This window comes from Temnothorax americanus, unplaced genomic scaffold (assembly GCF_048541705.1).
Source record: "Temnothorax americanus isolate GAGA-0224 unplaced genomic scaffold, ASM4854170v1 Scaffold43, whole genome shotgun sequence".
NCBI lineage: Eukaryota > Metazoa > Arthropoda > Insecta > Hymenoptera > Formicidae > Temnothorax > Temnothorax americanus.
Genome location: NW_027509581.1, coordinates 411,779 through 434,575, shown reverse-complemented (window position 1 = coordinate 434,575; position 22,797 = coordinate 411,779). Strand labels below are relative to the sequence as shown.

The following is a 22,797-nucleotide window of genomic DNA, read 5'->3' as shown; positions in this document are numbered from 1 at the left end:
AACTGGGAATTATATTAATTAATAGTAAAGATGTATAACATCTATTACATTACATTAAATTGTTTGTTAGAATAAGAACTCAAATTGCACATTTAAGTCAAATTTTTGTTTTTGCTTCGGTTTTGTGCATATAATATCTTCGGCACTGATAAAAAATCAAATCATTACAGATATCTCTGTGTATAAAATAGGCGATGCAGAATGCAGAAATTATACGCGATAATGAACTAGTATACATACAAGATTTATCTTATCTCGCTTTAGTAACAGAATAAAAAATTATACGTGCGTAAAGTTTATATGCATTGCAATATTCTCAGACGAAACTTTACTTCTTCTTCATGATATATTCACAGATATTTTAGACAAGTCTTTGAAATTAATTTTTAAAATTTAAAATCAATTTTTTTTCTATTCTCACATGATTTATACATTGTGCATAAAAATTCATGAAACAGTCGATCAAAATTCATAAAAATTTATAAAAAATCCATCCTCTATAATAATAAATTACTGTCACTTTCCTTAAAACACAATTGTCGATTAGTTCAAAACTGTAATAAATATATAAAATAAAATAAAATAATTAATCGTATGCACACAACAGTATCATACACAGTATTACATGTTATTATTAGCTTGGAATAAATAATCTGTTCTCCAACAGTTATCTCTAATTCATGTGTATGAATATGCGTACACATATATTAGGTAACGATAATGACTATTCATTGCTGGATATAAAAGGCAACTGGTACTGAAGACATGTCAGTTTGTAATTACCCGAACGAAGTGCAACAGGCTGATTGTGAGAACCATGTTGCTGAAGCTACTAGTCGTTCTGCTCGGCTTGAACTTTATCGTTATCGTTCATGCGAGTACAGATGAGATTGCTCCAAAGGTCAAAACACCTTTGGGAGGACTGAAGGGCTATTACAAGATCTCGCAAAACGGTAGAAAGTACGAGGCGTACGAAGGAGTCCCTTACGCGTTGCCACCTGTTGGGAAATTACGATTCAAAGTACATAATCAATTAATTATTGATTGTAAATCATTAAGTATGATATGTACGCATTGGATACTAATAGTTTTTAATAAAAGTTAAGTTAATAAAAAAACATTTCGTCAAAAACTAAATTTTCACAAAACCTTTCTAGCGAAAAATATTGTAAAATATGTAGTTGAGTTTTTTCCTGTGTAGCCTCCTCGACCGATACCGGCATGGATTGGCGATCTATCGGCTACAAAATTCAGTTCCGTGTGTATTCAATACGATCAAGTGCCAGAAATCCCTCCGGAGAAGGTTGTGGGTGCCGAAGATTGTTTATACTTAAACATTTACGTGCCTGCACGCGAAAAGGGGGGAAATAAAACTCCAATGCCGGTAATATTTTGGATCCATGGCGGTGCATTCCAATGTGGTAGTGGCATATTATATGGACCTAAATATTTAATGGATCACGACGTTATACTTGTCACAATTAACTATCGGTTGGGACCAATGGGTATGTAATATTTGCACTCTATACTTATATAAGATTAGTATAGTATATTATTGAAATTAATAATTTCAGTATTCAATGTTAAAATTCATCTAGTCAAGTGTTTTGATACAGATAAGACTTGGCCTAGTCAGTTTTATAGATTAAATATACAAGTTTTTTTATCATCTCATAAGCTCTCAATTTTTTACACCCTCTTAAAAAATATCAGGTTTCCTTAGCACAGAAGATGAAGTAGTTCCTGGCAACATAGGTCTGAAGGATCAAAATATGGCACTTCGCTGGGTGTCGCAGAACATCGAATGGTTCGGTGGCGACCCAAAGAAAGTGACCTTGGTCGGTTTGAGTGCCGGCGGTGCTAGCGTGCATTATCATTATTTATCGCAAATGAGCGCGGGTCTTTTCCGAGGTATTTTTAAGACACGATGCAAAAATCAGCGTGAAGATTAAGTCGTTTCCTCTATTACGTTAAACTGTCACGTAACAATTTTATAACATAGGCGGTATATCGTTCAGCGGTACAGCGTTTGATTGTTGGACGCAAACGGAGAACGCCTTAGAGAAGGCCAAGAAATTGGGCGCTTTGATGGGATGCCCTACAATCAGCTCCAGAGAAATGATACGTTGCTTGAGATATCGACCAGCTCGCGCGATTGTCCAAGCTACAAGTGAATTTATGGTAAGATTTGTTCCCTCCTTTATGATCTTGAAACAAAAACAACGAATCCTCGGATGTTGTAAAAATGATAGTTTTGATTTGTCCTATTTCTTTTAACTTCAGCCATTCTTCTACAATCCCTTTACTCCTTTCGGCCCGGTGACCGAGAGATTTGGCGATGAAACACCCTTCATCGACAGGACGCCTATTGAAATCATCAATAGCGGAGACGTCCAGGACTTACCCTGGGTTACGGGAGTGACGAGCGAGGAAGGCCTCTATCCCGTAGCTGGTAAAATAATCCGGAAAGTAATTAATAATAATTAATGCAGGTAGTTATGAATACTAACTTATCGTAGAGTTTATCGCCGACGATCGGAATCTTAAGCAGTTGAATGACAACTGGGATATTCTCGGACCGGACTACCTTGATTTTAATTATACCATCCCCAAAGAAAAACACGCCGAGATTGCTCGTCTCGTTAAGAAACATTACTTTGGCACAAAACCGATCGATCGACAGAGTACGAAGGAACTGATACAAATGTCGAGTGATCGCTTCTTCGTGGTGGATAGCGAGAAGGCCGCGCGAATGCAAGCCAAAGTAAATAGGAATCCAGTCTGGTACCACTATTTCAGTTACAGAGGAGCGCAAAGTTTAAGCGATGCGTACAGCGGTACCACTGTAGATTATGGTAAGTTTGTGAAATATTAATGTTTAGGACAAATTTACAATATAGATATGCCTATATTCTAAAAAGCTTTCATTAAAAATATATTTATTTCACTAGGAGTCTCTCATGGTGACGACGTAGTCTACGTATTAAATACTTCCTGGGTAGACCCAACGACAACACAAAAAGATCGCGATATGCAGAAACAGTTAATTGACTTTTGGGTATTGTTTGCTACGGAAGGGTAAGCATGAAACTGCACATGAAATGAATTGAACGTAAAATCACATAAAGCGAAATTACTAATTCTTCCAAATTTTTCAGAATTCCAAAAATAGCCAATGTGGAATGGCCAAAATTAAATCCTTCGAAGAAAGAACTTCATTATTTGCATATAGCTGGCCCTGATCAAATTAACATGGACAGCAATGCTAATCTTGGAGAGAAGGGATTCTGGAATTCGATTAATTTCAACGAGAATATATTGAAGCACAAAACTCGAATTAATAAAGAAGAGCTTTAAATAATAATTTACAGAACAGAACACAAATGTTTTTTCTAAATTAAATTTAAATTTTGTTCAAGATTTTGTTTAAAAATTTTAGATTATTTACTTTTAATACTTTTATATATAAATTTATATTAAGTTTCTTTTTATTCCGAATGTATAAACATAACTATCAACTAATTTCCTACAAATAATAAAAAATGTTATACTGAAACTTATATTGCTTAGCTTATAATATCGCAACTACCAAACATACTTGTAATCCCTTTCTTAATGTAATAATAACTAATGTAATTAATGACTAATGTTCCAATCTTTTGAATTATATAATAAAATAATAAATTTTGTTAAACTATTACTATACATAAACAATTATTTTAAAACTATAGAATATGATAAATATTTCAATATAAGAAATAAAAGAACTTAATAAATATTTAAAATCCTCCATTACTCTAAAGAAAGACGTGTCAAATACTTCATTCATATTACTGACTGGAATATGTATTTTATCTATTTAAAATTTTATTAAAATGTATTAGAAAATTGAAGAATGTATAAATACAGTGTGTATGTACAGTTAAGATAATTATATTAAAGCTGACAAACTCTGCACTTCCGCGCGTCTACGTATTTTACGTAAAATAATTCTATCAATTAATTATGAAATCGAGCAAATCCCCTGAATAAAACACAACGCGTACTATAATTTCTGTTTAAAATGTTTAAAATGGAGCATTAAATATATAAAAAATTTCAAAGCAAATAAACCATTAATAACCATAAAGTTCTCTCTTTTTCGAATTTCTTCAGATTTATGTATTATATATTATCTTAGCATTATATATATATATATATATATATATATATATATATATATATATGTGTGTGTGTGTGTGTGTGTGTGTGTGTGTGTGTGTGTGTGTGTGTGTGTGTGTGTGTGTGTGTTGTGTATATATATATATATATATATATATATATATATATATATATATATATATATATACACAGGGTGTCCCATTTTAAAAAACGCACCTCGATAATTCTTCAACGAAGCATTTTTAGCAAAAATGTTCAGACAAAAGTTGTACGGTTTCGAGGGGCACATAAGATGGTGTTATTAGTTTGACCTTGGTGTTATTAGTTTGCTTGAAGGTCACGTGAAGGTCACCTTCAATTTCTTAAATAGAATCCCCCATATTGTAATATATCGTTTGAAAGGGCATAAAATAAGAAAAAATTTGGCGCAAATTAGAGGTCGATACGTTGACCCATTCAAAAGTTATTTAAGGTCAAAAATTGGCTTTTTCGAACTTTGTGTGACCCTATAAATATATTAATTTCATAATTTAATTCTTTATCCTGCTTTAAAACGTTGAAAATTTTGTGAAATTAATATGACTAATAGTTTAGGAGCAAAACTTACATAAGAACAGAGCAGATTTTCTTGAGTTTCATAAATACAATATAAAAGATAAGAAGTTTTAAAATCCCATTGCACCTGATTTTCATATACTAGAAATGTAACAGTACATAGCATTGTAGACTAGTCTCTAAATTAATAACCGAAATATGGATACGACATTTATAGCATTATCAAGGATCACTGGTTATAATTTTAACTTATACTTGTCAAAATTTGTTTCCTGCCTTAAGATACCCGTCAAAATAAATTCTGTAGATTGTACTGTAACAGTCTTCGGTGCTTTAGCGAGAAACTTTTTTGCATTTGGCAAATCTTCTTCACGAGACAAAACCACCGCTCTTTCGGGCCATTTGGTCGGTGGACGTACTAAAGCTTTTCCACCGCAAGACGACACCATATCTATAAAAAATACAAATACGTCAAATATATTTTTTATTGTGCTTCGGTTTCGAAGCGTTGTAACCCCTTCTACATACATATGGATCACGCGGATATATGAGACCTATAATTTAACACCGATTCCGAACGGCAATATAGAAGGGCGTTCATCGCAAGATACTCTCGGTGAGTTGCCTCTTCCTTCCGGGAAGTGGCGATCGAATAAAAACCTCGACGATTTTAGTTGAATTTAATCTTTAACTCACTGGAGCAGCGCACAGCTCTCTGTGCACCACAGATTTTATATATTAATATAAAAAAAATTCTATCTCACCTTTCAATTCTTCTATAGGCGGTGGCGCGATGCTCGGCGTCAATACAACGATATAGCCATCCAGCAATTTTTTCTCCTTAGCTTTGTCAAGACTCTTCCTTAGTCTGAAACCGAACTTGGCTTCGGCAGCGGGATCCTTTAATATATAATTTTCCCAAGCTAGAAACCGCGCCGCCGCTTTACTATCCCTCAGCCAATCGATCGCCACTATGGGTAGACCCTTCGCTAACACACATAAAAATTTATACGTTCGGCGAACTTTGTCAGTAACCAAAATGGTGCACTTTGCCGGATCTTCCACTTTGCTTCCACCTGTAAAATAAAAATTGTCAACAACCAGGAAAACACTGTTAATAATGTTGCGGAGGAATTGCACAATTTATTTAAACATATGCTCACCTAACGCTTTAACAATCTTACTATAATCTTCCGTTATATTATCAGTTATACCCGTAAACAAAACTTTATGTCTCATTGCAGATGGTGTAGAATTACTTAGGATAGACGCACTCCTGCGCGTTCTGGAAGGTGTTGAAAGAGATATAACTTCTCCACTTGTACTTGATCCTGAAGCACTCTCATCAATTAGTTTATGATTATTTTGATTCAACTCCGTCTTCTCCTTCTTTTTCATGCTTGCCGCTTTCGATCTTGAAACTCTAGAGCTTGTCGAAGCGTCACTTTCCGTACTGCCTTGGCTACTTTCGCTAATCGTATTTTCTGTGGAAGAATCAAGAGTCAAATTTGAAGAATTCTTAACACGAGTAGGCCTTTTAAATGTTTCCTTCTTTTTTAAGGCTTGTGATTCTGGCAGCGAAAAGACGGAACTTTTAGCAGCTCTTCCACGTTTAGCTCTTGGCGCAGGATTGTCAAGTTGCGTATTATCGGAGTCTTCTAGCTCAGACGAAATACCACTCTCAGTTAAAACAGATTCTGTTCCCATATCCGAATTAGATCGTTTCCTGCGGCGGGTTCTTAATTCTCTTTGGAATATCTTTGCATTACTGCTTTCTCTGACTGATAAATTCTTATCTTGCACATTACTTGGACCTTTCGCCATGATTCTCTCGACCTCTTGGGATGCATCATCTACGGGACTCTTTATGGGAGTAAGCACAACTCTCAGAACCTTGTCTTGTGACTCACTCGCTTGCTCTTTTGTTACTTTTGTCTGAGCTGTTTTATCTCTCTTACTGCTTCCATTCGCAATTACATCACTGATAGGTATCATGACTTGTTTGTCATAAATCATACGCCTGGTTCGTCTAACGTTGGATCCTTCAGAATCGACATTTCCCTCCGTTTCCGTATTTAAGGAAGTCTCTTGAATTTCTTCCAGGGCAATTTTAGATACTGCTTTGTTATCACCGGAACACTTCGTATTTTCAATCATCGAGGGACCTGCACGTGTACTCATTTTAGTAAAATTAAGGTTATTTGGGGATTGCCTATTGGTTGCCGTTTTTATAATACTTCTTAGACTATGCGTAGGAACTGGACATTCCTCAGCGACTTGAGCTGTTTTATGTTTCTTCTTGGTAGTCTGCTCCATGATTTCTTCTATCATACTCGGAGATATCTTTCTTTTAGAGATAGTAAATTTCGTATCTGACTCCGTTGATTTGTCTCTGTAAGCTGTATTTTTCGTGCGAGCTTCTCTCTGAAGATCAGGCGAACTGTTGTCACTTTGTCTACTAGAATGTCGTGTCATCCTTGAACTGGTCCGCGCAGGATTATTCGATTCGACATCCATACTTTGCTTTGGATCCTCTGAGACATCTGGTGAAACACGCATTTTTTTCCTGCGTCTTTTATTTTGCCGTTTCAGACAACCAAGTTCATTACCTAACATTCTGTCTGCCATTTGTTGGAATCGCTTGTATTTGGTTTCGTTATCGGTTTCACTATCAGTTTCGCTATCATCAGAAGTGTCCACAAGGTTTGATATTTTAGTAGTCGTTGGAGTGTCGGGTACAGAATTTGAATGACTATCAACGGACGGCTCTCTGAGATCGTTTTTCTCCGAATTCCCAACATCCTGTTCGCATGGTGATTTTCCTGTCAAAGATGAACGTTTTTCCCCTTTATTTTTCGCAATATCTCGTTTGGATCTTGTACTCCGTACAGTCAATGTCGATGACGCAGAAGGACTCGCAGGATTTGAGACTGTTCCCGATATTCTAACTGCTGGTAACCGCATTAGAATGTCATCGTCAATCTCATATAATGTATTCAACTTTTGCGCACGTTGTCCATCTGTTGATGGGCAAGGTATGCAAATCGATGTGTTCTCTTCTGCGTCATCGACTTTAGCTGAATCTATTCCCAAGACTTCTTTGCTCGTTTCCGGTGCAGCTTCATCCTTCTGTCTTGTTGCTTTCGAACTTAGAAGACTTTTTTCGTTATTTCCGCTTGAGATGGTTCCATTTCTGTTATCATCGTTTAATGTTTCCATTATTCCATCGGATTTGTTTTTTGTCTTTGACAAAATTATTTTTCTTCTCTTATTAGATTCCACATTTGTATCATCATCCGTGGGTTTCTCATTGCCTGCTTTAGATGCCTGCAAAGAATCAACATGTTGACAAGAAATTACATTCTCCTCGAACTCTTGTGTATCTCTTAAAATATTTCTCTTTCGTCTTGTAGTAATAGTAGAAAAATGCATATCTTGCGAATCAGTTTCTGCCGTATTTACATCATTTACTTCAGTCTCTAATAAATTATGTGAATGTTGATCACAAGGTACATGACTTTTCTTTCTTAATTGCTTTCGTGACACGCTATTTGTACCTCTGTTGCTAGCGATGGATTTATTAGTAGAGTCATCGCATTGCGATGATTCCAGAATATTTTCCAGACACTGCGTCGACATGTTCGGTACCTCATGAATGTTACTTACATTATCGTTACTGATATTATCGTTACTTACATTATTAAACATCTCATTGAGTTTTTGTTCGAGAGTGTCATTTAAATTTACCTGAGGAGAGTCTTTTTTGTGAGTGGAATTTCTCTTTTCTGTATCCTCAACTTCACCAATTACTTGTGTAGGTGCAAGCTCATAATCTATATTTTCAGGATCAAGATTTTCTGTTGTACAACAATCGACCGATTTTGAGTTAATAATATGCGTGATTGCCATATCATCCACATCATTTTGATTATTTTTTGTCGCAAAGTCTTTAGAATTAATAACCGTTTTTGGTAAAGTTTCACGCGATAAAATGAGTTGAGTAAACGCCACATCATTAACGTCTAACATGTTTGTTCGAGTGTCCTGATCAATGTTATTTATAATTTGCGTTGGCTCTATATCATCAACAGCCCTATCAATTTCATAAGTTTTTTGTGGTTGATTAATCGAAGAATCCGATGTATCCTTAGTCGTAGGATTGTCCAATCGTTGCGTTAGTACATCAAAAATATCTTCAGATTCGACACTTGTGCCAGGGTCATTTCTATTACTTGTATCTTCATTAGATAGCTTATTTAAAGTTCCTGAAGATTCATGCTGCTTTTTAGCAAGTTCTGCAACGTATTCCTCTGCATCCGTGTCTGAATCATCGTTGATTTGTTCCAATCGAGGCTTTCCACGCGTTTTCTTCGAAACTTTGCGCATTATAAGCACATCTTCCTCGTTGGTCTCGGAATCGTCTGACATTAAAGCTTCGAATTTGCGACTGTTGCGTTGAGTGGGTGCTTCGAATATGTCTTCGTCGTTATTCTCTCCGCTGTTCACCGCATTTTGCATATTTACGACGTTACTATTTCTTTCCGATGTTACTTTCGTAAGCGATTTCGGCGTGGACGCATTAAATGCTTGCACTTTTTCTTGCTTATCAATATCTTTGCCAAAGAACTCTAATAAATACGTTGATTCAAGCAAATGGTCGCTCTGATTTAATGGCGAGGAAGTACGATCTTCAACTCCTGGTGAAGATAAATTCAAAGATCCGGGACTGCTGGATCTGGATGACTTCGTAATGTTCTCGTGATTTATCCCATCGTTAGTGGTTTCTACTGTACTGTCTTTATCTTTATCCTTGTTGGCTCGATCATTTTTCTCATTTGCCGTATCATCCGTCACGAATTGAGTTTCCATGTCGGATATATCTCTGTTTTGCTCGCTTGCAATGCCGCCCAATTCAAGTTGAGTTTCCAAGTTAGATATATCTCTGCTTTGCTCGCTTGCAATGCCGCCCAATTCGAGTTGAGTTTCCAAGTCAGATATATCTCTGCTTTGCTCGTTTGCAATGCCACCCAATTCAAGTTGAGTTTCCAAGTTAAATATATCTCTGCTTTGCTCGCTTGCAATGCCATCCAATTCAAGTTGAGTTTCCAAGTCAGATCCATCTTCTGCGATATAGTTATTATCAAACTTTTGTGTCTCTAAATCGTGAATATCGCGCCTGACTTGAGCTAAATTTTTCTCTCGACCATTATTCTTGCTAATTTCAGATTTCTGAGAATTGCTGCCACCTTTATCAGTATCGTCGGTATAAACTTGCCTTTTCATAGCATGAGTATCCATTGTAACTTTCTTTTTTGTTACATTTTGAATATTAACTTTGCTCGTTCGAGTCTTTATTTCATTAATATCGTCTGTATAACTTCGCGTTTCTATATCGTGGATATTCATCACAGATCTGCCAGCTGTTTTATTAATATTTAGTTTTGACAGCTGCTTGTCAGCTTTAGTATTTGCTTCAACAAAATGCTCGGATGTATCTATGAGGACTCCTTGCGTCTCCATATCATGAATGGAACTTGATGCCATTTTACATCCCTCCTCAAAATTCTGCGTTTCTGCATCAAATATACTGACTTGTTCTTTGCCAATGTTAATATCAGACGTGTTCAATGTAGCAATTCGCGAGTCATTGCTTTCATTCAGGGAGGTATTCTTTTTACTGCTTGTAGATTGACATTGTTGTGGAATCCGCGGCCGCCGAAAGACGCTGTTCTCGTCATCTTTCTGAGTTCCAAGAATGATGGATCCATCATCGTCCAAACTGGATGAATTGTTCTATGCAAATAAATAGATATATTGCTAATTTTAGTTCAATCAATGCAAATATTTTGTGCTAATCGTATGCTAAGATACTTACGAGAGATGAGTCTGGCGTATTTGGAATTATTGTATTCCCAACTTTCTGCCGCGATGGTGCAGGCGTTTCTGGTATCACTATATCATCGGCTAGACGATATGTACGATAAGTCGCATGCACTGTGCCAAATTCAATAACACTTCCATCTCTGAGTTCGTAGAAACGAGTAGGTTGTAATCTTGTCTGTACATATAAAAAAAGATAAAATATTATTAATTTGTCTGGAAAACTGTCATAGTATTTTTGTCACAATGTCATCTTAAATAATGTGTTATACAATTTATAATATATGTATACATATACATATATATATATATATATATATTGCGTTATTAAGAATAATTCTATCAACTAGTCATGTTTGCATATATAAATAATATGTAAATAATATACATTTTCATATGTAAATAAGATTGTATAACAAACATGTCAAACAATTCGCAAATCAAAATAATAAAGCACCATATATAATAATAAAGTAGCTATATTGATAAATAAAGATCTGCATATTACATTGTTAAGCTTAGTATTGTTGGTAGAATTTAGATCTGAGATCCAGGTCAATCCTTCGCCTTTACTAGCTTCAATTTCTGCATGTAGTTTAGATACTGTCTAAAAAAAAAGAATCAAATCGTTACAAAACATCTTCTCAATATTCGGATGCTTACTGATTGGTCTTTTCATATATATATATATATATATATATATATATATATATATATATATATACATATATGAAAAATATCTGGAAAAAAGTGGTATAAAATCTGTGTATTACACAGCCAAAATTAATTTTAAAAAAGCTCTAAATAATATTGGGAGTAAAAACCAAATATTTCCTTCAAACTATCTTTAAGCCATAGACTACGTTTACGCGAGCGTTACTTCTGTAGTAACTTACAATAATTCCTTCGCGTAAATGGGATTTTGTAGTAACTTACAATAATTTACTCCGCGTAAACGAGTGATATATCGTAAGTTACTACAGAAGTAATGCTTGCGTAAACGTAGTAATATTCAGATATGTTACTTAATTCTATACATCAATTTATGCCAAATTCTTATAAAAGAATTTGAACATTTTTATATTATACATTTTTATTTTATTAACCAACTTATAAAAATTATTTTCAATTAATTTCTTATACAAATAATAAAAGATATGTTAAAACTTACTATGTCATTAATAACAATGTCACAGCTACCACCCCTACCAATTTTTGTAGTCCCTGCTTTGATCTGATAGTCTGTGGTACCAATACTTAACATTCCAACCTAAATTATTTAATAAAATATAAAACATTTTGTTAAACTGTTATGCATAAAGTATTATTTAAAAAATAAAATATTGAGGAATAATTCAATATAACGCTAAACACTAAAAGAAAATAATCTAATAATAAAGACTTATCAAATATATTAGCATTATAAATCCACCATAATAAAATGCAATTTGTGTAATTGTTTCTCTCTCCAATTTTACATTATCATTAAAAGTAACATTGTTAAAAATCTTATTTAAAAAAAGTATTTAATTATAATATTAACCTGCATTGACTCTTCCTTCTCTAGTGCAATTTTCTGACTATGAGTGAATGATAAGTCCTCCTCCTCATCCTCATAAACTTGGGTGGCCGAGAGATCCATTATTATCAGTATTATTAAATATTATTTATTCGAGTAATTTTTATGTTTAATCGTCAGATTGCCACCGGCAAGATTCTTTTCTCGACATAACCTTTACTGATTCTAAAGTTCTCGAAATAATTACAAGTGTGATATGATACATATATAAAAAAACGAACAAATACTTTATAAATATAAAGACTTCACAATAACACTTAAGCAAACAAGTAATTGTTAACACAAAATGTAACAAATATTACATTTGTATTTTTCAAACAATCGACTACGCAGTAAATAATTGCGACTTCTGCCGCCAAACCAGAAGATCATGCACGCATGAATACAGTGCTGCTTTATCCCAGTGCTGCCCCATCTCAATGCTGCACTGAGATTGGTCGCATGACTCGCATGTAATCGATGCTAACTAGAAAATATGCTGCACTGGTGCTGTATTGGGGCAGCACTAGCACAGAATCAGTGCGTGTCTGCCGAATTCGCTATAATACAACCAATTGGAGATCAGAGTTACCGTTGTATCCTTCAACAGAAATACAAAACTGATTTGCGATTGGTTCTCGCAACTTACGCATTGCGCGAAATACGCTCCATGTAAACCCAGGCTGACCCTACTCCCTACAACCCTACGTTTACGCAATTGTAGAATATAAGTATAGACACCTCAACACCTGTGAACAAAACATATATAACTATAACTAATTGCCCCAGGCCCACCCCACCAGGCCCCAGTTCAGGCAGTTCAGCCCAGTTCAGCCGGTTCAGCTCAGCGGGTTCAGCCTTCAGCCTAATTCAGCCAGTGCAGCTAAAAGAAACAGACCCTAGGTTATGTACAATGTAGTTGTCAAAGCAGTCCCTCAACGACATAAAATAGCTCGCAGTTAAAATGCGCTCTGTAAATCATTCGAAATACTTTAAATCATTTTTCTGCGAAAGTCGTCTGTTGAGGTTAAATGTGATGAATGTTCATAAAGAGGCCTAACAAGCGATCGTGGCTGGTTTCAGGGTCATTTTGGACCGTTCGAACTAATTGATCCAAAGACTCAATTTCAAACCGCGCCACGAGCTGATTATAAAAACTACCAATTCTCCATCACATGAATACAAGAAGTATGTGATCGAAGAAGTGAGGAGCATTCTTGTATTTAAAAAGGAAAAGGAAAAGTTGCTCTTGTCACTCAAAAATATTTTCACATCTTAGCTTAGTGCCTGCTACATTCTTGGCTAAGTATGAAGCATAGTTCTCAGTCGGAATCAATAGTATGAAGCTACACACATGTTTACTATATGTCTCTTTGTTACTTTCGCTCTGCGTTCTTTATGGATCGAGCCGTAATTATCCAAACAGCAGCTCTGAAAAACATGACGATAATGATTGTATCGCAGAATCTCCACTGCGTAAAACACATGTGTTTTTAGGCCCATCCTGTCACGATACTCAAGAAGTTCAAGTCGCATTTTCTTCTAGTGTAGTCGAAAATGAGTATATAATCAAATTCAATGGTTATTATAGAGCATGTGCACGAGAAAATTATATAAGAGCTACTTTAAACTCGTTTAACATTGAGAACTGGAAGATCATATTGCGCAACAATGCAGCATCTGTGTATCCTAGCGATTTTGATATTATACACTTAAAAGAGACGGATAAGTATGAAGGGCTTAGGGCTTTAAGTAATCATCCACTTGTAAAGACTGTGTCGCCGCAAAGACTTATACGTAGAACTTTAAAATTTATCAATAGAACGTCAAGCGATTCTGATGTCTTAGTACATAAGAACTCCAAAAGAAGAATCAATGATCATGTAAGTGCGAATTGTCAAAATTTTGAAATGTCAAAATCAATGTAGCTATAAATCGATGAATTTTCAGTATTGAGCGGTTATAAGTATTGTTCAATACTGAAATATATCTAAGGCTGTTGTTAAGAAAAAAATACTTAATTTCAGAATGTTCAGTCTGGGCAATCAACAAACCGACATACATCTCGGAAATTATTAAGAGCTATACCCAAACAAATTACGTCTTTACTTGAAGCTAATGTCTTGTGGAAAAAGGGTATTACTGGGAAATATATAAAAGTAGCGATATTCGACACTGGGCTTGCCGCTAGTCATCCACATTTTAAGAATATCAAAGAGAGGATAAATTGGACGAATGAAAATACCCGAGAGGATAGCCTAGGCCACGGGACGTTTGTAGCTGGCGTTATCGCGTCATCCTCTAGAGATTGTTTTGGTTTTGCTCCAGATGCGGATCTTCATATTTTTCGCGTTTTCACAAATGCTCAGGTATCTCCGTTCTTCGCGCTTTCTTTTTACTTGTAATTTTATCACTTAAAAACATTTGTATTATCTGAAATGTAATAGGTGTCTTATACCTCATGGTTCTTGGATGCATTCAATCATGCCATATTTCGCAAGGTGACAGTGTTAAATCTGAGCATTGGCGGTCCAGATTTTATGGACCAGCCATTCGTCGATAAAGTGTGGGAGGTTACAGCTAATGGTATCATTATGGTGTCTGCAATTGGCAATGACGGACCTTTATACGGGTAAGTAAAATAATATTACAATTTTCATGTAGTTTATTTGAAAAAGAAAGAATTTAGGAAGACTTTTCAGTTTTATATTACCAGATGCAGGATTCTGTAACTCTTCTTAATGACAGTTTCGGTATTGTTGCGCAGCTTTTTTTTTTACTATATATAATACCTGTGCAACAATACCGAAACTGTCGTTAACGAGTTACAGAATCCCGCTACAGAATCGGAAATCACTTCTTTATACTGGGTGTTTCCTAACATGTGGGACTTATACATATGAACTTTTTTCATTGTTTTTTTAGTCTCCTATCCACTGCTGAAGTGGGTTCCACATGTTATAGAAAACACCCTGTATATACATATATACATATATCTTCAAAATGATCACTCTTTCAACTAGTATATTAATTAAACACATTTTACTTACAATTAGTTTAGCAAGTATTGTATGCGCTTTAAAATTTGAGCTGTTCCTTTAACACCCGTGTATCTAGAAGAACTATAAGTCTGATTAAGTTGTGTTTGTACGTCATGGTATTTCGTTTGCACAGCACTTTAAATAATCCTGCCGATCAAATGGATGTGATTGGTGTAGGAGGTATCAATTGGGACGATCAAATAGCAAGGTTCTCTTCGCGCGGCATGACCACGTGGGAATTACCTTATGGATACGGTAGAATTAAACCTGACCTAGTCATATATGGATCAGGAGTAAGAGGGTCCGCTTTGCAGAATGGATGTAGAAGTCTCTCTGGTACCTCCGTTTCTAGTCCTGTCGTTGCCGGCGCGGTAGCGCTATTAGCTAGTGCATTTGTAGATACAAATGTATCTAAAATTAATAAAGAGAAGGTAAAATTATCGATTCTTTATGCGCCAATATAAATATAATTCTACAGAATATTATAGGAAAATAGAATTTTATTGCGTTTTATGCTTAATAAGTAATAATAAATGTATGTAAGGTAACACCGGCAAGTATGAAACAAGTGTTACTGAATTCAGCTCGTCGCTTACCTGGGATTGGTATGTTCGAGCAAGGCGCAGGAAAATTAGATCTCTTGCGGGCATTTCATCTCTTAGAGTCATATACTCCTACTGTTACGCTCCATCCAAGGTAAACATTTCTTTACTTTTCTTCCTATATAAAAAAATACCGTTTAATCTTGTCTATTACTTGATCTTGATTGTATCTGCTTGATTAATTAATTCTATCGATTCATTAGGATTAAGTATTGTTTATAATGTATATGTAATAACATAATCGGGTACATTAAATATAATAAGATAATCATAATAGATCGATCAAATCTTGATTACATGATGCAGTAATTAATGTTTTCTTCTTCTGTTAATGATTAGTTACATAGATTTGACGGAGTGTCAATATATGTGGCCGTACTGTACTCAAGCTATATATCATACCGGTATGCCCACAATAGTCAATGTAACTATAATAAATGGTTTGGGTGTGGCTGGAAATGTAGTAAATCTTACCTGGCATCCGTATGCCGGTAATGGCAATGGTGAACATATTGATGTTGCGATAACGCACAGCGATGTCTTGTGGCCATGGTCCGGTTGGTTAGCAGTTGCTATAACAGTCCCATCAACATCCTACGATTGGCAGGGCATCGCACAAGGTTTGAATATAATTTTGTTTCTCTGGTAGATTAATTTGTATTATAGCAGACATTTCACGCATTACATTTTGTACAGGTCATATCTCACTCACGGTTGAGAGTGATGGCGCAGGTAAACCACGGCAATCAACAATAACACTCCCATTGCAGGCAAAAGTCATACCCACACCTCCTAGACAGTGAGTAAAAGTATACAATGTGTTAGATAATCGTTACTTTTGAACATAATGTACTGACATATGTTTGCGTGGATATTTAATAAGATTATTTATATCTCTTATTATCTCTTCAGTAAACGTATCTTATGGGATCAGTACCATAACTTGCGATATCCACCCGGATATTTTCCTAGAGATGACTTGCGCGTAAAGAACGATCCTCTCGACTGGAACGGAGATCATATACATACAAACTTTAAAGACATGTATCAACATTTACGTAATGCCGGATATTATCTTGAAGTGCTTGGCTATCCGTTCACTTGTTTCGACGCGAGACATTACGGAACCCTGCTTATCGTAGATACGGAAGAGGAATTTTTCCCTGAAGAAGTATGCGTTTATGTCTCACAAGATTATGCTAGTTTCTACTGCCTATATAAATGCCGACCTTGCCTAAAATGCCTATAAATGATAAATTGGTTTCAACCACAGGTGGTAAAGCTAAAACACGATGTGGAAGAAGATGGTTTATCAGTAATTGTATTTGCAGACTGGTACAATACAGCAGTCATGCGAAAAATAAAGTTTTATGACGAGAATACCCGTCGATGGTGGATACCTGAGACGGGAGGTGCCAATATTCCAGCTATAAACGATCTGCTTTATCCTAATTGGGGTGTGGCATTTGGCGACGAAGTACGAAACGGTCAGTTCACTCTTGGCCAGCATGCGCCAGTCATATTCGCGTCTGGCACTACACTAACTAGGTAAAATATTTTGCGCGCGGGAAAACTGGTTTAGATTGTATACAGCAGATTTTATATTTGTTCAGATTTCCAAAAGGCGGAATCGTTCTGTATGCAGAGTTATATGACCAAGGTCAAGAACTTTTGGAAAAAGAATCAGGGATACCTAAGCTTGTACCGATACTTGGACTTTTACAAGTGACTAGTGAGAAAGATGTTAAAATGACTCATAATGACAAGATTAATAACGAAGTTGATCAAGCAGATCAGAATGACGAAAAACAGAATGACGATGTCAAAGAGCAGACGAGTACGTCCGGTAGACTCGTTGTTTATGGAGATTCAAATTGTATCGATGACAGCCATTTACAAAAAGGTATGTTGTTACAAGAAAGAGATGTTAAGGCTCCTGGATGGTCAGCCGAGAACTCTGCGTTGACGGTGGCGACGTACCGTCGCGGCAGAAATCAGAATTCTCTCCTCTCACTCTCTCCAATGGAGAATTTTGTCTTGTGACATGTTGACAACCTATTTTGTTGTGCGTGCTATTTCTTTATTATTCGCTCTGTGCTTGTGCTCTAACGTTTAACGTATTCGTGAAAGTCGTAAAATTGGCCGAAAAGTAAGATTTGCATGCGGAAGGAACGTTTTCACCTCCTTTCGATAGTCGTTAAACGGCTGTTTTTCCCGTATGTTTAAGCTTCGTTTTATGGCTGTTTGTTTATTGTCGAGGGAAAAGGGTAGTTTTCGACAAATTTCGGAAGTGTTCTGAAACGATCTATAGTGATGTTTTATTGAAATGTCTTTTTATTTGAAAATGGCATGCACAACAAAGGCTGTGTTCCTTTATTCACTGCCAGTACTGAAAATCTATAGTTACGTGACGCAAACCATATATTTTCAGTACTGCCAGTAAAAAAGGAACATGGGGAATATTGGGTGTTTTCCTCGCCTCGATAGTAAGAATCCAATATGGCCGCGGTGACCATCCAGGAGCCTTGACAAAATATTTTAAATATTGATAAATAATATTTTACATTACACGATATTTCAAATCTTTCGTTTCTTTCTGAAAAATTTGATAATTTTTGAATTACATAATTTTATGGTTTGGATATTATTTACTTGTTAAAATGTATTGTTATCCATATTTAGCCTGTTTTTGGATGCTCGACGCTATCTTAGAATACACAACGACAGCTTATGTACCTACTGTTTTCATGGATGAAAATCAGAGGAAGCACAAGACTGTTAAAACGACTAGTAGTATAGAGACTGGAGATTTACCACGTCGAATGAAAGAAAATCATTTTAGTCGTCACAGTAAAGTATTAATGACTAATGAGCCAGCAGGCAGTTTCAGATCTCTTCCATTATGTATCATCCCTGTATATGCCGTGCCTGTACCAGTTAATGAATCTGTGCCAATGTAAGTAATTTTACATGCATATATAAATACCAATCCAATTCCAAACATTTCGTAAACCTGTCCAATTCTTTTCTTGTTCCTATCTTGATTTTGGAAAAGTAAATGCATGCTAGAAGAAAATTATCAAGATATCTAGTCTGACGTTTTAAAATTGCATCCCCAATTGTCTTATAATTATGATGAAGGATTGAATAATCAGAAGTCAGCTAAAAACGGCTGATGGCTCTCGTGTAAAGTGTTCAAGCAGATTATACCTTTGTTTCATTATTATTAATCGTTTCTAGGTTTTGTAAACTACTTGAATATATATATTCCTTTTTTCTCATCTCTTCTTTTTTTACAGAGAACTTTACAAGCCTCAGAAGCTGCTCTCTATAGGAGATACCATGAGCGCGGCAAATTCAGTAGTACAGGATACAGACACTTTGTGGCTTAAGAGACGAGTTGGTGGAGCTAGTATCCCTACGTTGCAAAATCTCGACACAGACATTTTGGCTTATGATACGAAAGAAAATCAGGGAGATGAAGAAATAATTGTATACCAATGGAAATACGTAATATTAATAGTTATTATAGTGATAGCTTTCGTGTATTTGTGTAATCATTTGGGATTGAACAGACATTCGCGCAGGAAACGTATTATACTCAGAATATTTAGAGCCATTCGAGCATTAGTTGTGCGAAAGATACCTGCGCAAATGTAACTTGATAATTTCGCACGAACCATTACTATGTATTGATAAAACGTATAGTTAAGGTAATTTTTTTTAGGAAATTGGGTATATTTAAATTCCAAGACATTTATATGCAAATTAGATATTATGTGCCTTTAAAACATACAATGTGACATATGAGAGAGAATTTGTAGATTATACAAATAAATTATTTTGATATAAAAAAATCACATGCTATCTATTGCCTTTATTTTTTTAAGCAAACGAGATAATATAATATTAAACCTAGATTATTATTAAACTACATATTAGACCTAATGAGATAACATGATATTAAACATTTTGCTTTTTAAACTTTTTCCTCTCTTTGAAGAAATAATTTCTAGAACTTTAGGTACATCAATTATAAAATGGATTATAAGTAACCCAGTGTGCTCTATCTTGCTCCGTAGCAGTTTTATGAGTGGTAAAAATGCTTTTGAAAACTTCCGACGCTTTAGGATCCTTTGCGACGCTATAATCGCTTTTAGCTTTTTTATAAGCAGGATCATCGGCCTTGTGATTGTTCAATTTAGGGATTACTTTGTCCTCCTTCTTCATCTTCTTCTTGGACACTTCGTCTGTCTCCTTCTCTTCTGCTGGTACATCATCATCTAACTTCTTCTTTTTCGATTTCTTTTGACTAGCTTTCCTGAGTACCGCTCGCTCCTTCATGAGATCCAGATCGTCACCTTCCGCATTTAATATGACTATGTCCGTCTCCTCGAACGATTGCTGACATTTGTGACATAACTGTGAAATTCAACATTTTCTTGTTAAACTTTAAATTCCGTCGGTATTTATTTCTACTATATAAATACCGTATATTTTACTTACCGTACTCTTTACTTCTTTGAGAGCACGTTTGCTCATTACGCAGCCGCACGACCATAAGAAACAGAATTTATATTTCCCGTTCATTTCCAAACCAATAACTGGACAAATATATGGGCTTTTGCCTCCGTCGTTGTAACCATCTCCTTTCTCAGCTTTGTCGCCATTGAATGCTGGGTTTGGTGTCAAATTAAGATTCCTCACATCCTTCAAGTTCTTGATGTGTACAGCAGATTCTGGAAGAGTATTGCGATCCAAAAGACCTTCCAGCACAGATTCTTTGCTGTACAGACGACCCAAGCTGCAACCCACGATCGGTAATTGCAATGGCAATTGCCGTATCGTACAGTGCCTCCACTTGAAAGCTAACTCCGCTTCCTTGTCTTTCTGTAAACAATTATACGCAAGCGCATAAATATTTAATTAATTACTACAGATAGATTACTAGATTTTATAAATAGATAAATTTTATAAATAGGTAAATTATTAAGGTCATTAAGTATAAAAGCAAATATACATAATTCAAAAAAGTTATTTACTAAAAGCACTTTAAAAATAGTTACGCAATTACTTTAAAAGAAGCAAGCATAAAATTATTTACGTTCCGTCAATAATTATATAATACAATATTAAACTTTGTCTTTTTCTAAATGTAGATCATTGTACAAGCATAGACAAAAAAGAAAGTGATTAAATAAACAACATTGGCTTCTATATGAATATTAGATGTATAAATTAATCTGGTGCCTTTTTACATTCGAGATATTTTATAATATAAAGTTTTGAGATTAAACATTTTTTGCCCTTTCATGATTTGTAAATGTGAACTTAAGTATGGACCTTTATGTTTTCAAAACACCATGTTTTGGCGACACAGACAACAAAATCTCACGAAACAGCAATGAACACGATGACGTCGAAAGCAGTATTTGAGACACTGCATTTTTTTCATATTACAATTAAAAAAGAATGCTGTTAAAAAACAATGGAAATTATTTGTTCTGACTCATACAACGTGCAAAAAGTATCAGAGTTTTTGAAATTAGGTGAATCATTTTGCAGCACAACGCTCGACTATGCCGCAAAAAAGGACAAAGGATGTCATCTATGCTTTGGGCTAGGAAATTATCCGTTATTCGGATTATTCATCAGACCTAGCCCCGTCAGATTGCAATCTGTTCCACCTGTTTGCTTCAACATTACCTGGTTAATATACATTTCAAGATAATGAAAGAGGTCCAAAAAAATCTCAAAGACTTTATATATCTTGTGAGCTGCCCGATAAATGGGACAAAGTCATATAAAATAATGGAGATTATTTCACAACATTAAACCTGTATTTGAATTTTGTGAAAAAAGGCACCCAATTAACTTCACATAATATAATATTCAAGATCGCAGAATAACAAAAGAAAAAAAATTGAAAAAAAATCTTTCACATTCGTGTTTTACGCACCAAAATACACAATATGTTAAATTTCAGCCAAATTGATGAGGAATTCACTTTCCTTCAGATTTACCGAAAATCACCCGAAATATAATAAAAGCAATGAAAATAAAATAATCTCAAATACCCAATAATCAGCAATTCCTATAAAAAAATCGGACTTCTCCGATTGAGGTTGTAGATATTGTTTGTTTGGTATGGTTTAATACATGTACCAAAGTTGCTATCGGTGGTTGCTATTGATGCTGGTGCAGTTTGATACAGCTTTGGTTGTTTATACTAAAGTCACGCCAAAAATCGCCTATAATAGATTTTCGAATCCTACCTGCTCCGGTTTCTTTTTCACTCTAACGAGCTCGTCTCTGCGAGGAATAGTGCCACCGTCGCAACCCATGATGACACTTCACACTTTGCCACAAATATGAAATATCTCGATATATTTTATATTATATATATAGACATATTCCCCTCTTCTCTTTCTTGATTCCAACGGAAGCAAACGCAAGACGACAAACAAACCAAGCAAGATGGTACAGAACACTGGGAACTGGGAACACAACCACAACGAACTAAACACGTCCACGTCCACAACGATCACGACTGACGACGCGAATGAAAAAGAGAAATGGCGGCGAATAAAGAGTGGGCAAAAAAAGCGATGCGAGTCATGTCGGATCATTTTCAAGAAATTTTAAGGCTCAGTAGCCCTATTCTGTAAAAGGTTGAGTTTCCACTGAGCGCGTCACGCGTCGCGTCGTCCGAGTTGAACCAATCAAAACATTCCATTTCGATCCCGTCACAAGAATGTAATGAAATGGGATGTTTTGATTGGTTCAACTCGGACGACGCGACGCGTGACGCGCTCAGTGGAAACTCAGCCTAATGCTGCGTTTCCACTATACGCGTCGCGCGTCGCGTCACGACGCCGCGTCATGAGTTATCCAATCAAAACGTTTTATTTTACGACGTCATTTCCGACGCAAGATCTTGTCGGAAATGACGTCGTAAAATGAAACGTTTTGATTGGATAACTCTTGACGCGGCGTCGTG

The 22,797-nt window shown here is 35.6% G+C and overlaps 4 protein-coding genes across 4 annotated transcripts; 2 read left to right on the top strand and 2 right to left on the bottom strand.

Annotated features, from left to right (window-relative positions):
- Positions 1 to 678: 678 nt before the first annotated feature.
- On the top strand, positions 679 to 3,957 carry LOC143903103 (venom carboxylesterase-6-like). Its single transcript, XM_077416500.1, has 8 exons — positions 679 to 1,021; positions 1,202 to 1,505; positions 1,714 to 1,911; positions 2,003 to 2,181; positions 2,284 to 2,452; positions 2,520 to 2,855; positions 2,952 to 3,078; positions 3,159 to 3,957. Exons 1-8 carry the CDS (start codon positions 818 to 820, stop codon positions 3,355 to 3,357), a joined length of 1,716 nt encoding a protein of 571 aa, XP_077272626.1. The 5' UTR covers positions 679 to 817; the 3' UTR covers positions 3,358 to 3,957.
- Positions 3,958 to 4,195: 238 nt separating this feature from the next.
- Positions 4,196 to 12,575, bottom strand: Mu2 (mutator 2). Its single transcript, XM_077416488.1, has 7 exons — positions 12,140 to 12,575; positions 11,768 to 11,866; positions 11,105 to 11,203; positions 10,592 to 10,774; positions 5,880 to 10,509; positions 5,481 to 5,792; positions 4,196 to 5,167 (listed from the first exon to the last, which is right to left on the bottom strand). Exons 1-7 carry the CDS (start codon positions 12,236 to 12,238, stop codon positions 4,953 to 4,955), a joined length of 5,637 nt encoding a protein of 1,878 aa, XP_077272614.1. The 5' UTR covers positions 12,239 to 12,575; the 3' UTR covers positions 4,196 to 4,952.
- Positions 12,576 to 12,852: 277 nt separating this feature from the next.
- Positions 12,853 to 19,654, top strand: S1p (membrane-bound transcription factor site-1 protease). Its single transcript, XM_077416489.1, has 12 exons — positions 12,853 to 14,037; positions 14,182 to 14,523; positions 14,602 to 14,786; positions 15,329 to 15,626; positions 15,740 to 15,891; positions 16,137 to 16,417; positions 16,494 to 16,596; positions 16,710 to 16,968; positions 17,071 to 17,345; positions 17,411 to 17,700; positions 18,480 to 18,753; positions 19,097 to 19,654. Exons 1-12 carry the CDS (start codon positions 13,495 to 13,497, stop codon positions 19,455 to 19,457), a joined length of 3,363 nt encoding a protein of 1,120 aa, XP_077272615.1. The 5' UTR covers positions 12,853 to 13,494; the 3' UTR covers positions 19,458 to 19,654.
- LOC143903107 (replication termination factor 2) lies at positions 19,655 to 22,411 on the bottom strand. Its single transcript, XM_077416509.1, has 3 exons — positions 22,073 to 22,411; positions 20,304 to 20,687; positions 19,655 to 20,219 (listed from the first exon to the last, which is right to left on the bottom strand). The coding sequence occupies exons 1-3, from the start codon at positions 22,139 to 22,141 to the stop codon at positions 19,827 to 19,829; spliced, it is 846 nt and encodes a 281-aa protein (XP_077272635.1). The 5' UTR covers positions 22,142 to 22,411; the 3' UTR covers positions 19,655 to 19,826.
- Positions 22,412 to 22,797: the final 386 nt, after the last annotated feature.

Coding starts and splice junctions, on each gene's coding strand:
- Mu2 (XM_077416488.1), bottom strand. CDS start 12,238: ATGGATCTCTCGGCCACCCAAGTTTATGAGGATGAGGAGGAGGACTTA. Junction 10,775..11,104: donor ACAATACTAAGCTTAACAAT/GTAATATGCAGA, acceptor TTATATGTACAG/ACAAGATTACAACCTACTCG. Junction 5,168..5,480: donor GCCTATAGAAGAATTGAAAG/GTGAGATAGAAT, acceptor TATTTTTTATAG/ATATGGTGTCGTCTTGCGGT.
- LOC143903107 (XM_077416509.1), bottom strand. CDS start 22,141: ATGGGTTGCGACGGTGGCACTATTCCTCGCAGAGACGAGCTCGTTAGA. Junction 20,688..22,072: donor TGAAAAAGAAACCGGAGCAG/GTAGGATTCGAA, acceptor AATTGTTTACAG/AAAGACAAGGAAGCGGAGTT. Junction 20,220..20,303: donor TCAAAGAAGTAAAGAGTACG/GTAAGTAAAATA, acceptor TGAATTTCACAG/TTATGTCACAAATGTCAGCA.
- LOC143903103 (XM_077416500.1), top strand. CDS start 818: ATGTTGCTGAAGCTACTAGTCGTTCTGCTCGGCTTGAACTTTATCGTT. Junction 2,856..2,951: donor CGGTACCACTGTAGATTATG/GTAAGTTTGTGA, acceptor TTATTTCACTAG/GAGTCTCTCATGGTGACGAC. Junction 3,079..3,158: donor GTATTGTTTGCTACGGAAGG/GTAAGCATGAAA, acceptor CAAATTTTTCAG/AATTCCAAAAATAGCCAATG.
- S1p (XM_077416489.1), top strand. CDS start 13,495: ATGAAGCTACACACATGTTTACTATATGTCTCTTTGTTACTTTCGCTC. Junction 14,038..14,181: donor AAAGAAGAATCAATGATCAT/GTAAGTGCGAAT, acceptor ACTTAATTTCAG/AATGTTCAGTCTGGGCAATC. Junction 15,892..16,136: donor ACTGTTACGCTCCATCCAAG/GTAAACATTTCT, acceptor GTTAATGATTAG/TTACATAGATTTGACGGAGT.